Below are 11,052 nucleotides of genomic sequence, written 5' to 3'. Positions count from 1 at the left end.
GGAGGACTGGGCTCTAGGGCCGCGCGGACGCCCAGAGAAGGCACATCGCCCCGGGCGGGGCCGCCCCTGAGTCACCCCGGCCCCGCCCGACCCTCCTGCGCCGGACCGAGAGGAGCGGATCGCGGAGGACCAGAGGCCAGTCCGGAGCCGGGAAAACTGAGGCCGAGATCAGGGTGAGAGGGTCCCCAGATCCGGGCCCCGAGTCAGAGACACCCCCCCAGCGCGGCTCAGGACTCCCCCAACCTGGCCTTGAGCCCTCCAAGCCCTGCTCCAATGCCTCCTGTCCCATGTTTCCTGACCCCCACGCTCAGTCACAAGCAAGAGCTCCCCTCAGCCCGGGGGCCCCACGCCGGCCCCAGCCCCCCAGACTCCCAGCTCCTCAGGCCCGCTCCGAGCCCTCCCGCCTCGCATCCCGGCCGGGCCGGGGTCCTGACTCGTGCTCCCCCCTCCTCCCGCCCCAGGTCCTGCAGACATGTTCCTGGTTAATTCATTCCTGGGCGGGAAGGGCGGCGGCGGCGGCGCCGGGAACGCTCTCGGGGGGCTGCTCAGCGGCGGAGGCGGAGGCGGCGGCGGCGGCGGCGGCATCGGCAATGTCATCGGAGGGCTGCTCAGCGGCGGCGGCGGCGGAGGAGGGGGCGGCGGCGCTGGAGGCATCGGCAATGTCATCGGGGGGCTGCTCAGCGGGGGCGGCGGCGGCGGCGGCGGAGGCGGAGGCGGAGGCGGCGGCAGGGCCGGGGGCGCCATGGGCTTCCTAGGCGGCGTCATCAACGCCATCAGGTGAGCCGGGGCCCTGGGCCGTGGGGAGCTGCGGAAGGGGGGCCCTGGGCAAGGGGGGCCCGGCACGTGAGGGAACGCGGACGTGGGGAGCTCGGGTGGGGGCGCAGGGGGATCGGCGGACGTGGGGAGTCCCGGAGGAAGCTGGGAGGGGAGTGGGCCTGAGCCGGTGGGGAATCCGCTTGAACTACGTTAACCTGCTTCAGTAGGGAGTCCCGGCAGGTGTGTGGCGGGGAAGGGGGTGGGGGTGGGGGTGGGGTTGGTCAGACCACACTCTGTGTACAGTGCGGGAAGAAACTTCCCCTGAGCCCGGGCTTCCCACGAACGAGGGGCTGGGAGTCCCCGGGTGCCCAGGACTGAAGGCTGGATTTTATTTGGTGCGGTGTCGGCCGGGAATGTCCCCCTCCCAGTTGAGGAAACTGAGGCTCCCCAGAGTCTGACACCCGGGGGGGGGGGGGGGAGACCCCGGGGGGGGATGGGCACGAACCAGAGGCAGCCCCTCCCCCTCAGAGCTGGTGTTGCCTGAGAGTTTGGATACCGTAGGGCCAGAGCCACAGATGTATATATACGCATTGGGGGGCCGGAGGGATTCAAGTCCTCCCTTCGAACCCCAGTGTTTGTGGGACTTTGGGCAAATCTGTTTCCGTCTGTGTAAAAAGGGGCTGGGCTAGGCCCTTCCAGACGGACAGTCTGTAATTGGAGACCCACAATCTGAGTAATGTCCCTAGGTAGGAGTCCCCCCTCCTCCCCAGCTACAGCTGAAGGGGCGGGGCCGCCGGAGAGTAAACAGAGCTGGCTGAGGGGGGAACTGGATGCGGGGTTAGGCAGGTCCTGATTCCGGGGGAGTCTGCGGGCAGTAAGGAGCCACGGGTGACTGAGCAGAAGCAGCCAGTGGGGGAAGCATCTTGGCCGGCCCCCATCCCTTGTTTTCTCTGGTTTCCTCTTGTGCCGCCTTAACGAGGCCAGGGCCACCTGCTGCTGAGGTCTGACTCTAGTGAGACCACGGAGGGTTATTCCTGGCCCTGAATGAGTCCCGTGGGGGGGGCTCAGCAGCGGCTGTGGCAGGGCCCTCAGGGAGGGGCCGGGGAGCAGAGCGGAGCCTGGCGAGATGCTGGAGGCAGAGGTGGCAGGCTGGGGACTTCAGTGGAGGGAAGAGCTTTCTAAGACTGGGAAGCCGAAGGGGTGGTGACGCAGCGGCCTCCTTGCTGTGGCCTCTGGGTCTGCCCGCGGCTGCCCCTTCCCTCCCTTTGGGCCCGTTACCTGAGCCCGGCAGTGGGAGTGAGCCCCGGGGCAGGGGCGCTTTCCTGCTGTGTGTTTTGCACGATTTCCCGGAGCCCCCAGACGGTGGGAACACTCTGTCCCCGTGGGAAGGAGAAGGGAGCCGGGGCGGCAGGACCCATTCTGGTGCCAGACTTAAGCTTTGGCTGTAGGAGCGAGAGGTGGTACCCCTGCTCCAGGAGGGGATCCCACGGGGGAAAGGAGGAGCGTGGTGGGAGATACGTTGAGATCCGGGGAAGAGGAAAAGCATTTATTGGGTGCCGAGCATCTTGCTGGGGCGGGGGTACCCGTGAGAGACAAGGATCCGGCCCGTTCTGAGAGGAGGAGACGCTTACAGGGCGGTCCCAGCTGGGCTGGGGGGCGGCAGGATTACTCGGAAGTCAGGAGTTGGGGATGGAGCTGAAAGGAGGAGGACTTGGTGAAGGGAGAAAGATAAGCCTGTCCTCATAACCACTCTGGGGAAGGAGGCCACACTGGGGGATGTTCGAGGGCCTGCTTTGCAGTCAGGAGGACCCGAGTTCAAATTCTGCCCGTGATCTTTCCTCACCCACTCTCCCAGTGCGAGCCATGGAAGAGATTTCCCCCACCTACCATCAAGTTCCGGAGAACTGTTAGAATCAGAAACAGATCCCTGTGCCATCTTCTGGAAATTGATGGTCTGGACTGGCGGTCTCTTTGGTGTTGGGAACTCCCGGTGAGGGGGAGCCCTCCCACAGTGCAGAATATCTCATAGTGGGTCCCAGCTCCCAGCCAGGGACTTGTAAGGCATCTTCAGGTCCTTCCTGACCTACCTGGAACGAGATCAGCATTGTCCACCTGTACGTTGTCGTGCCTCACTTATTTGTGTCCATCTCTTTGTGAAACCTCTTGAGGTATTGTTTCCTTCTCTGGCTCATTTTACAGGTGAGGAAACTGAGGCAAGCAGGATTAACTGACTTGCCCAGGCTCGCATGGCTAGTGAGGGCGAATTTGAACTCTGGTCTTCCTGACGCCAGGCCTGATGGCCTATCCACTGGGCCAGCAAGGGGCCCTTTCTTTTACATAGATAAAAAAAATTACAGCTAATTACTCCTGTCTGCCAACCCCCAAATTTCCCTGAGTGGCAGTAGGAGGTCTCACTTCCCTTCTCTCTGTCTCTCTGTCTCTCTCCCTCTGTCTCTCTCTCCCTCTGTCTCCCTCCCTCTCTCTCTCTCTCTCTCTCTCTCTCTCTCTCTCTCTCTCTCTCTCTCTCTCTCTCCTTCCTTTCTTTCTCTCTCTCTCCTTCCTTTCTTTCTCTCTCTCTTTCTCTCTCTCTCTCCTTCCTTTCTCTCTGTCTCTCTCTCTCTCTCTGACTCTGTCTCTTGTTTTTCTCTGTCTCTCTGTCTGTCTGTCTCTGTCTCTCTCTGTTGATATAGAGACTAACAATTATCTTGCTTTGAGATTGGAAAAGTTCTCCATCTCCCTTATCTCACTGGAACCTTCCCATAATTCTGCCCAGTAGTTGCTGCGAGTTTTTATCACCATTTGGCCCAGGAGGCCCAGAGAGTTTACATGAGCTTGGCTGTGGTCACAGAGCAAGAGAGGGTCAGAGTTTCTATGTGGAATGGGTTTGTATTTTTTTGCCTTCCCTGTGGGTGGGAGATGGACAGAGGAAGGGAGGAAATCTGGGACTGAAAATGAAAGTCAAAACCAGATCTTGAGTCTTGGGCTCCTGACCCCCAATCCTGGGTGCCCCGACTGTGATTCTACGGGGACGAGGTTGGGTTGGCTCTAACTCTCCCCACCTCCCGTCCTCCCCGGTGCCCAGCACAGTCCTTGGGAAATGTTTGCTTAGAAGCAGTGACATCCCACGAAGGAATGAGGTGAGGAATGGCTGCAAGTCAGTTTGGAATGTGTGTCCAAGGTGGGACTGGCCGGGCCTGGGAGATAGAGGATGGGGGCCTGAGGGGACAGAGAGAGACAGACAAGAGACAAAGGGAGAGTGAGAGACAGACAAAACAGAGAGAAAGACAAAGGAAGGGAGATAGAGACAGATGGAAAGAGGGAGAGACAGACGGACAACCTGTATTCAGGCTGTGGGAGATGGTGAAAATCCTGAAGAATCTGTCAGTGACAAAAGGAAGAGAAGTTTCCTGAGGGAGAAAGCAGAGAACGGGGCGGGGTTGGGGGTAGATGAGTTACCGGGACTGTGGGATCGGAACACAACAGATTGGGAGTTGGAAGGAACGCTTGAGTCCTGTTTTACAAACAGGAGAATCAAGACCCAAATTGACCAAGCTAGTGTGGGCGGTACAGACCCAAGGCAATTTTTTCTATTTAGAATTTCACAAACCCACCCTGACCCACGGCACCTGATACATAAAAAGGTGGTTGGGAAACAACAGATTGTGATTTTCTTTCCCAGCAAAAGCAGAAAACCTGGGGCTTTCACAGCTGTCCTGCTTTCCGGGCTCCTTTCTGACCCGCCGTTTTTAAAACTGTGCTCCTGGACCCTCTTTAGTTTTGCACCCGAGCTCTCTCCCACTGGGTCTCACTGAGAAAGAGAAACGAGCAGAGCAGCTCCTCCGGAGTCAGGGCGGGGCGCTTGTTCTCACCTGGGCGTTTGGTGGTCTTTACAGCACTGGCCACTTTTACCTTGTCCCCGGATCTAGGTCCTCCTGGGTTTATTGTGTGACCTACTGTATACCTTGTCCCCGGATCTAGGTCCTCCTAGCTTTATTGTGTGGCCTACTGTATACCTTGTCCCCGGATCTAGGTCCTCCTGGGTTTATTGTGTGGCCTACTGTATACCTTGCCCCGGATCTAGGTCCTCCTAGCTTTATTGTGTGGCCTACTGTATACCTTGTCCCCGGATCTAGGTCCTCCTGGGTTTATTGTGTGACCTACTGTATACCTTGCCCCGGATCTAGGTCCTCCTAGCTTTATTGTGTGGCCTACTGTATACCTTGCCCCGGATCTAGGTCCTCCTGGGTTTATTGTGTGGCCTACTGTATACCTTGTCCCCTGATCTAGGTCCTCCTGGGTTTATTGTGTGACCTACTGTATACCTTGCCCCGGATCTAGGTCCTCCTGGGTTTATTGTGTGGACTACTGTATACCTTGCCCCGGATCTAGGTCCTCCTAGCTTTATTGTGTGGCCTACTGTATACCTTGTCCCCGGATCTAGGTCCTCCTGGGTTTATTGTGTGACCTACTGTATACCTTGCCCCGGATCTAGGTCCTCCTAGCTTTATTGTGTGGCCTACTGTATACCTTGCCCCGGATCTAGGTCCTCCTGGGTTTATTGTGTGGCCTACTGTATACCTTGTCCCCTGATCTAGGTCCTCCTGGGTTTATTGTGTGACCTACTGTATACCTTGCCCCGGATCTAGGTCCTCCTGGGTTTATTGTGTGGACTACTGTATACCTTGCCCCGGATCTAGGTCCTCCTAGCTTTATTGTGTGGCCTACTGTATACCTTGTCCCCTGATCTAGGTCCTCCTGGGTTTATTGTGTGACCTACTGTATACCTTGTCCCCTGATCTAGGTCCTCCTGGGTTTATTGTGTGACCTATTATATATCTTGTCCCGGATCTCACAGCACAGCAGTGCCCTGGAACTTTCCTAGGTCACACCTTGTTAGCCGTGCCCCTTTGATGGGCTTTCCCTCAGTCTCCCGTTCCTCACTCGCTCAAAGAGAGCTGCCATGAGCTCTTTGTGCCTGGGGGTGCTTTTGTTCTCTGACTTCTGGGGTAACCGGTCCCATGCTTCCTGCTAGATGGGAAGCAAGGGGCTGGGCGCCTCGGCCAGGGCCTGGAGCACCAGACTCATGGGATGGAGGGATGACTCACAGCTGGCAGGAAGCTGCCACACAAGCCTTACAGTAACAGGCAAACCCGCCGGGTCATTGGAAGGATACCCGGGTGTCTCCTCTTGAGTCGGCAGTCACCCGGGGGCCACGAGAGAACCAGCCCCGGCTCGGGATGGGGATTCCCCCCGCATGGGAGGGAGGCTGCTTGAGGCGCCTTGTGGGAGAGGGGCAAGACCCGGGGAGCCTTGTGACCGGGCTGCTAGGATTCAGACAGGGGCTTTTAAAACTTTCTGTTAATGCTTGTATAATTGTAAAATTGGCTTCCTTTGTGATCATACATGTTTTATTGCTTTAAAAACCTGCTTCTAGGAAGGGGTGCAGAGGTTTTACCACATGGGCCCTAGAGGGGAGGCTCCACAGGTCTCCCTCGTTTAGCAAACGGGGAGCCCAAGGCCCGGGGAGATGAGATGAAGTTTTTTGCTGATCGTCACTCGGGGAGTAAGAGGCCTGGGTGGGCCAGCTGCTAGAGACAAATTTTTTTAGTTTATTTATTTTGAATACACTTATTATTTATTTATGTATTTATTTTGAATACATTTATTTTGAATTTAGAGGCATTTGTTAATAAACTTTTGTTGAAACTGGAAAACTGGAGATGGGAAGTTAGAACGGGGAGTCCAAAGGGTTAGCGCAGGAAAGGTGCTGGGGCTGTCCTGGCCCTCGGTAGGGAGAGCCTCAGACCCAGGATGGAAAGGGGGAAGAAGCCGGCCAGTCTGTGCCCTCCCCCCCTCGGAGATGAGGATGGGAGGGGTGATGGAGGCCCCTCCTGCAGCGGGGATGCGACCTCTCAGAGAGGACCAAGGCCCTGCCGGAAAGGGGGAAGGGCTTGCCCAAGTGGGGGGAGCTGACTGCTCGGGCGGAATGCTGCCCTCCCTTTGCCAGCCCGGGTCTGGTTTCCTGAGATCTTGTAGTTACCTGGGAGGGTTCTGTGGGCACTTTGTCAGGAAGTGATTGAGATTTTGAATGAAACTAAGAAGCATCTGGAGGGGGAAGGGGAGGGCATAGGGACCCAAACTTGGGGGAGGCGTTGGTGTGTAGGGACCCAAACTTGGGGGGGTGTCAGTGAGTGGAGCATTCTGGGAGGGGACGGGGGTGGCGATTTCTGGTTCTTGGCAGGGATCCACACACAGCTCCCAGGGTGGGTGAGGAGGCTCTCGGCCTGGGCAGAGGCCTTTCTGCAGGCCGCCAGACCGGTTTTGGGAGAGGGTAGGCCAGCCTCTGCCCCTTCCTTGACACTCCCTCTTCTTCTCTCTAGTGAAGCTGCAGCCAATTATAACCCAGAGCCCCCGGTAAGTGAAGCCCCCCGACCCACGGAGGCCCTGCTCTGCCTGCCTGGGGGGAGATCCCAGAGGGGGGCAAGCCTGGGCCCTTGGGTGGGAGGAGCCGGCCTGGATGGAAAACTGGGGCCGTGTCTGCACTGACCCTGCTCTTCCCCCCAGCCCCCTCGGTCCCACTACTCCAACATCGAAGCCAATGAGAGCGAGGAGGTCCGGCAGTTCAGGAGGCTGTTTGCTCAGCTGGCCGGCGATGTGAGTGCCCCCTCTTGGGTCCCCCAGGGACGGTACCCCGGGGTCCAGCCCCTTCCCTCACTCCCTTCGTCTTCCTCCTTCCCCAATGTCTCCTCCGACCTCTCCCTGCAGGACATGGAGGTCAGTGCCTCGGAGCTCATGAACATCCTGAATAAGGTGGTGACTCGACGTGAGTGCCCGGCGACCTGGCGGGGAGGGCTGGGCCAGGGCACTGAGGTTGAAGTCTGACCTTGGACCTTGGTATCTACAGATCCTGACCTGAAGACGGATGGTTTTGCCATCGACACCTGCAGGAGCATGGTGGCCGTCATGGATGTATCCTTGGGCTTCAGAGGCTTGAGGGCTGGTCCCCGGGGGTCCCCACTCTGACCTCCCACATGATGGGAGCTGCGTCAGGCCCCCCTTCACATAATGGCCTCCCTCCCAATTTGAGCCTTAACTCTGCCTCCACCAGAGCGACACCACGGGCAAACTCGGCTTTGAGGAGTTTAAGTACCTTTGGAACAACATAAAGAAGTGGCAGGTGGGCCCGCCCCCAGGACGCACCTTCCCCCCCCCAGTCCCGGCCACCCCCTCCCCACTAGGGACCTTCCCAGCGCCCCCTGACCTCTCCCTGTCCCCTTCCCCGCTCCAGGCCATCTACAAACAGTTCGACTTAGACCGCTCGGGGACCATCAGCAGCAACGAGCTTCCGGGAGCCTTTTCGGCTGCAGGTTCGGGGGCTGTGGGGCTGGAGGGCTGCATTTGTCCAGCAGTGGAGGTGGGGGCAGGGCCCAGAGGCGAGGTACAGTTAGGGAGGGAACAGACCTGGGATTTGGTCAGGACAGGAAATAACTCGTGGCCTGTGGCCCCCACCGGGCCGGAGATGTGGCCCAGGGGTCATGACCTGGGATGGGAAAAATCCTCTTTATTTTCAGAAACCTCCAGCTGAAAATTCTGTCCTGAGTGTAGGCTTCCAATAGGGGCTCATGACCCAAAATGGCGGAATCTGAACCCAGGGTCCTGAGCCCTCAGCCCCGCCCCACAGAAGGGCCCACATGGGCTGCGACTGACCCAGAACCTCAGTCTCACAAGTCGGGACTTAGAGCTGGGCTTCCAGGGCAGCCAATCCGACCCCTTTAGAGAGGGGGAGGCCGAGGCCTGGAGAAGGCCCCGAGGAGGCCCGAGTTCGGGTCCTTCCTGGGACACTCACTGGCCATAGCAGGATTTCCCAGCCTTAGTGCCTTCGTTTACAAAAAGGGGGAGTGAACCCTTGCACCCCCTCCCTCCTGAGGTGGCCCTGAGTGACAGACGCGGGACGGTCCAAAACCAGCGGGGGGTCAGTGAGATCCCTCCTCTATGGCGAGTGCTCCTTCAGTGACAGGCCGGGACTCAGTGTCCAGTCCAGTCAGTGTTTATTAAGCACCTACTGTGCGCAAGCACTGGGGAACCACTTAATCCAAAAAAATCCCTCCCCCCACAGGGATTATGCCCTCGAGGCTTGTGGGGAGAGCCAGCCTCAGTCAAAAAGCAGGTTTGGTTTTTCCCCTGAGGCAACTGGGGTTAAGTGACTTGCTCAGGGTCCCACAGCCAGGAGGAGCTAAGAGGCCAGATTTGAACTCGGGTCCTGACTCCAGGGCTGACCACCCAGCTGCCCCTCAAAAAGTCTTTGTTAAAGCACCTACTGTGTGCTGAGTTTTGCTGCTGCCCGCTGTGGGAGCCTACAACCTGAGCCCCCTTTTCCATCGGTAAGACCGAGGGCAATCACCGCCACCTCCCAGCGGTGCTGAAAGACCCAGAGTTATCGGTAACCGCCAGGCAGACCCCGGGGCTGCGGGAATGTTCGGGGTTCGGCGACTCAAAGGAGCCACAGAATCTGAGGCCCCCCTTCCACAGGGGCTGGACTAGCGGGCCTGGGAGGAGAGGACAGGCTCCGGCCCGACCCTGGGAGAACCAAAGTGCGGGGGCTTGCTGGGCCCTGCCCCGGGCATGTAGGGGGGAGGGCAGAGGGAGGGCTTCCTCTGACCCCTGGTGACCCCCCAGGCTTCCAGCTCAGCCCGGAGCTGTACCAGATGATCATTCGGCGCTACTCCGACGAGGACGGCAGCATGGACTTCGACAACTTCATCAGCTGCCTCGTGCGCCTCGACGCCATGTTCCGTGAGTGAGCTGGGCCTGCGGGGGCGGGGGGGTGCCCCTCCCCATTCTGCGCTCTTGAACCCTCCCTGGAGTGGGACTTCCCAGAACACACCACTCTCCTGCCAACCTTCTGCCCCCCCAACCCAGGTGCCTTCAAGTCTCTGGACAAGGATGGCAGCGGGCAGATCCGGGTGAACATCCAAGAGGTGAGGGCCGTGCTCTGGGGGGCCCGGTGCGGGCGCTGCTCTCAGCCCGGGGTGGGGGGGTGGCCCTGGGAGGAGCGCCCCCACTCACTCCTCCCCCCCACAGTGGCTGCAGCTGACCATGTACTCCTGAGGCCGAGCGTCCCTTCTCCTGACTGCCGTTGTCAATCTCAGCCTGACGTGGGAGCCTCTGGCACAGGCGCCCACAGCCGCCGGTGCTGTGCCATCCCTGGGCGCGCCCTCGTACCCCCGCCCCTGCAAACACGGTCTCTACCAGGAGCCCCTGCTCCCCTCCCCCCTCCCAGTGCCCCCCAGCACCCCTATAAACACGTCCCTTCTCTAACATACGTGCCCCCTGCTCCCCCAAGCCCTCCAGCAAGCACATCCCCTCCCCCCTCCCAGCGCCCCCCAGCACCCCCTGCAAACACGTCCCCTCCCTGCCCCCCCAGAGCCCCCCCACACACCCCGTGTGTTCTCTCGTGCGGGCCGCTGCCCCAGGAGCCTGCCCACGCGTGTTCTATGCTTTGCCACGTCCGCTACCACACGCCACCTGGCTGGTGTCTAGTGCCTTCCCCCATGTGCTTAGCCCCCCCCCCCCCCGCCCCCCAGGGTGGGCTGGGAGCCGGGGCAGGGTTCAGGGCGGCCCAAAGCCCAAAATAAACAGAGGTCACAAGACTGCCTGCCTCCTGTGCTGTGTGCCAGGCCCCTCATGGCCACCACTGGCCGCAGATCGGGTGAGGGGGCCCGGGCTGGGGTCCCTGGGTTCTCGGCGGGGAGGGGTGTTTGTCCCTGCGGTCACCATGAGCTCCCCACATTCAGGGCCTGATGGCCTGGGAGAGGGCGGGGGATGGGGAGGCCTGTGGCCCGGACATGGAGCAGCAGCAGGTGCTGACTCCAGGGAGCCAGGCCCTGGCACCTGTTGGGAGTCCCCCATCTGTCTTGGGAGCCGGGGGCGGGGGGTGGTGCTGAAGGCCCAGAAGGTGCCCAGCCAGGCCCACACCGTCCCTTCACACAGGCCTGTCCTGCATCTGATTTCCTGTGACCCCCTGACCCCTGGGTGACCCAGGTCATCTGGGAGAGTGGGGGGGAGGGACAGGGCACACACACCCTGGAGGGGGTGGGGGGGCCCTGGGGCCCCTGAGCAGCCCAGATCGGGCCAGGGCAGCTGTAGCCCTGCTCTGGGAGGATTCCCTTTTCTGGGTCCCCTGGCTTCCCCCCAGACTCCCTGGAACCCAGGCTTCTGCTATAGTGTGGGTGCTGGGGTGTGGGCCGGGGTCCCGGCTCCCTTTGGGAAAGGGGGAGACAGGGAGCCCCTCCGGGC

At 60.0% G+C, this 11,052-nt stretch overlaps 1 protein-coding gene across 2 annotated transcripts; it reads left to right on the top strand.

Annotated features, from left to right (window-relative positions):
* CAPNS1 (calpain small subunit 1) lies at positions 1-10,406 on the top strand. 2 transcript variants are annotated; one of them, XM_074306665.1, is made up of 11 exons: positions 1-173; positions 462-777; positions 7,137-7,170; positions 7,321-7,410; positions 7,522-7,579; positions 7,661-7,725; positions 7,865-7,933; positions 8,045-8,123; positions 9,433-9,549; positions 9,676-9,734; positions 9,838-10,406. In XM_074306665.1, the coding sequence occupies exons 2-11, from the start codon at positions 473-475 to the stop codon at positions 9,862-9,864; spliced, it is 903 nt and encodes a 300-aa protein (XP_074162766.1). In that variant the 5' UTR covers positions 1-173; positions 462-472; the 3' UTR covers positions 9,865-10,406. The 2 variants fall into 2 exon arrangements, with proteins under 2 accessions (XP_074162766.1, XP_074162767.1); XM_074306666.1 differs by lacking the exons at positions 1-173; positions 462-777 and adding an exon at positions 1,736-1,757.
* The last annotated feature ends 646 nt before the right edge of the window (positions 10,407-11,052 follow it).

The sequence above is a fragment of the Sminthopsis crassicaudata genome, chromosome 3 (assembly GCF_048593235.1).
Source record: "Sminthopsis crassicaudata isolate SCR6 chromosome 3, ASM4859323v1, whole genome shotgun sequence".
Lineage (NCBI taxonomy): Eukaryota > Metazoa > Chordata > Mammalia > Dasyuromorphia > Dasyuridae > Sminthopsis > Sminthopsis crassicaudata.
Note: the sequence above shows the minus strand (reverse complement) of the source record. Positions and strands in the feature narration are given on the sequence as shown.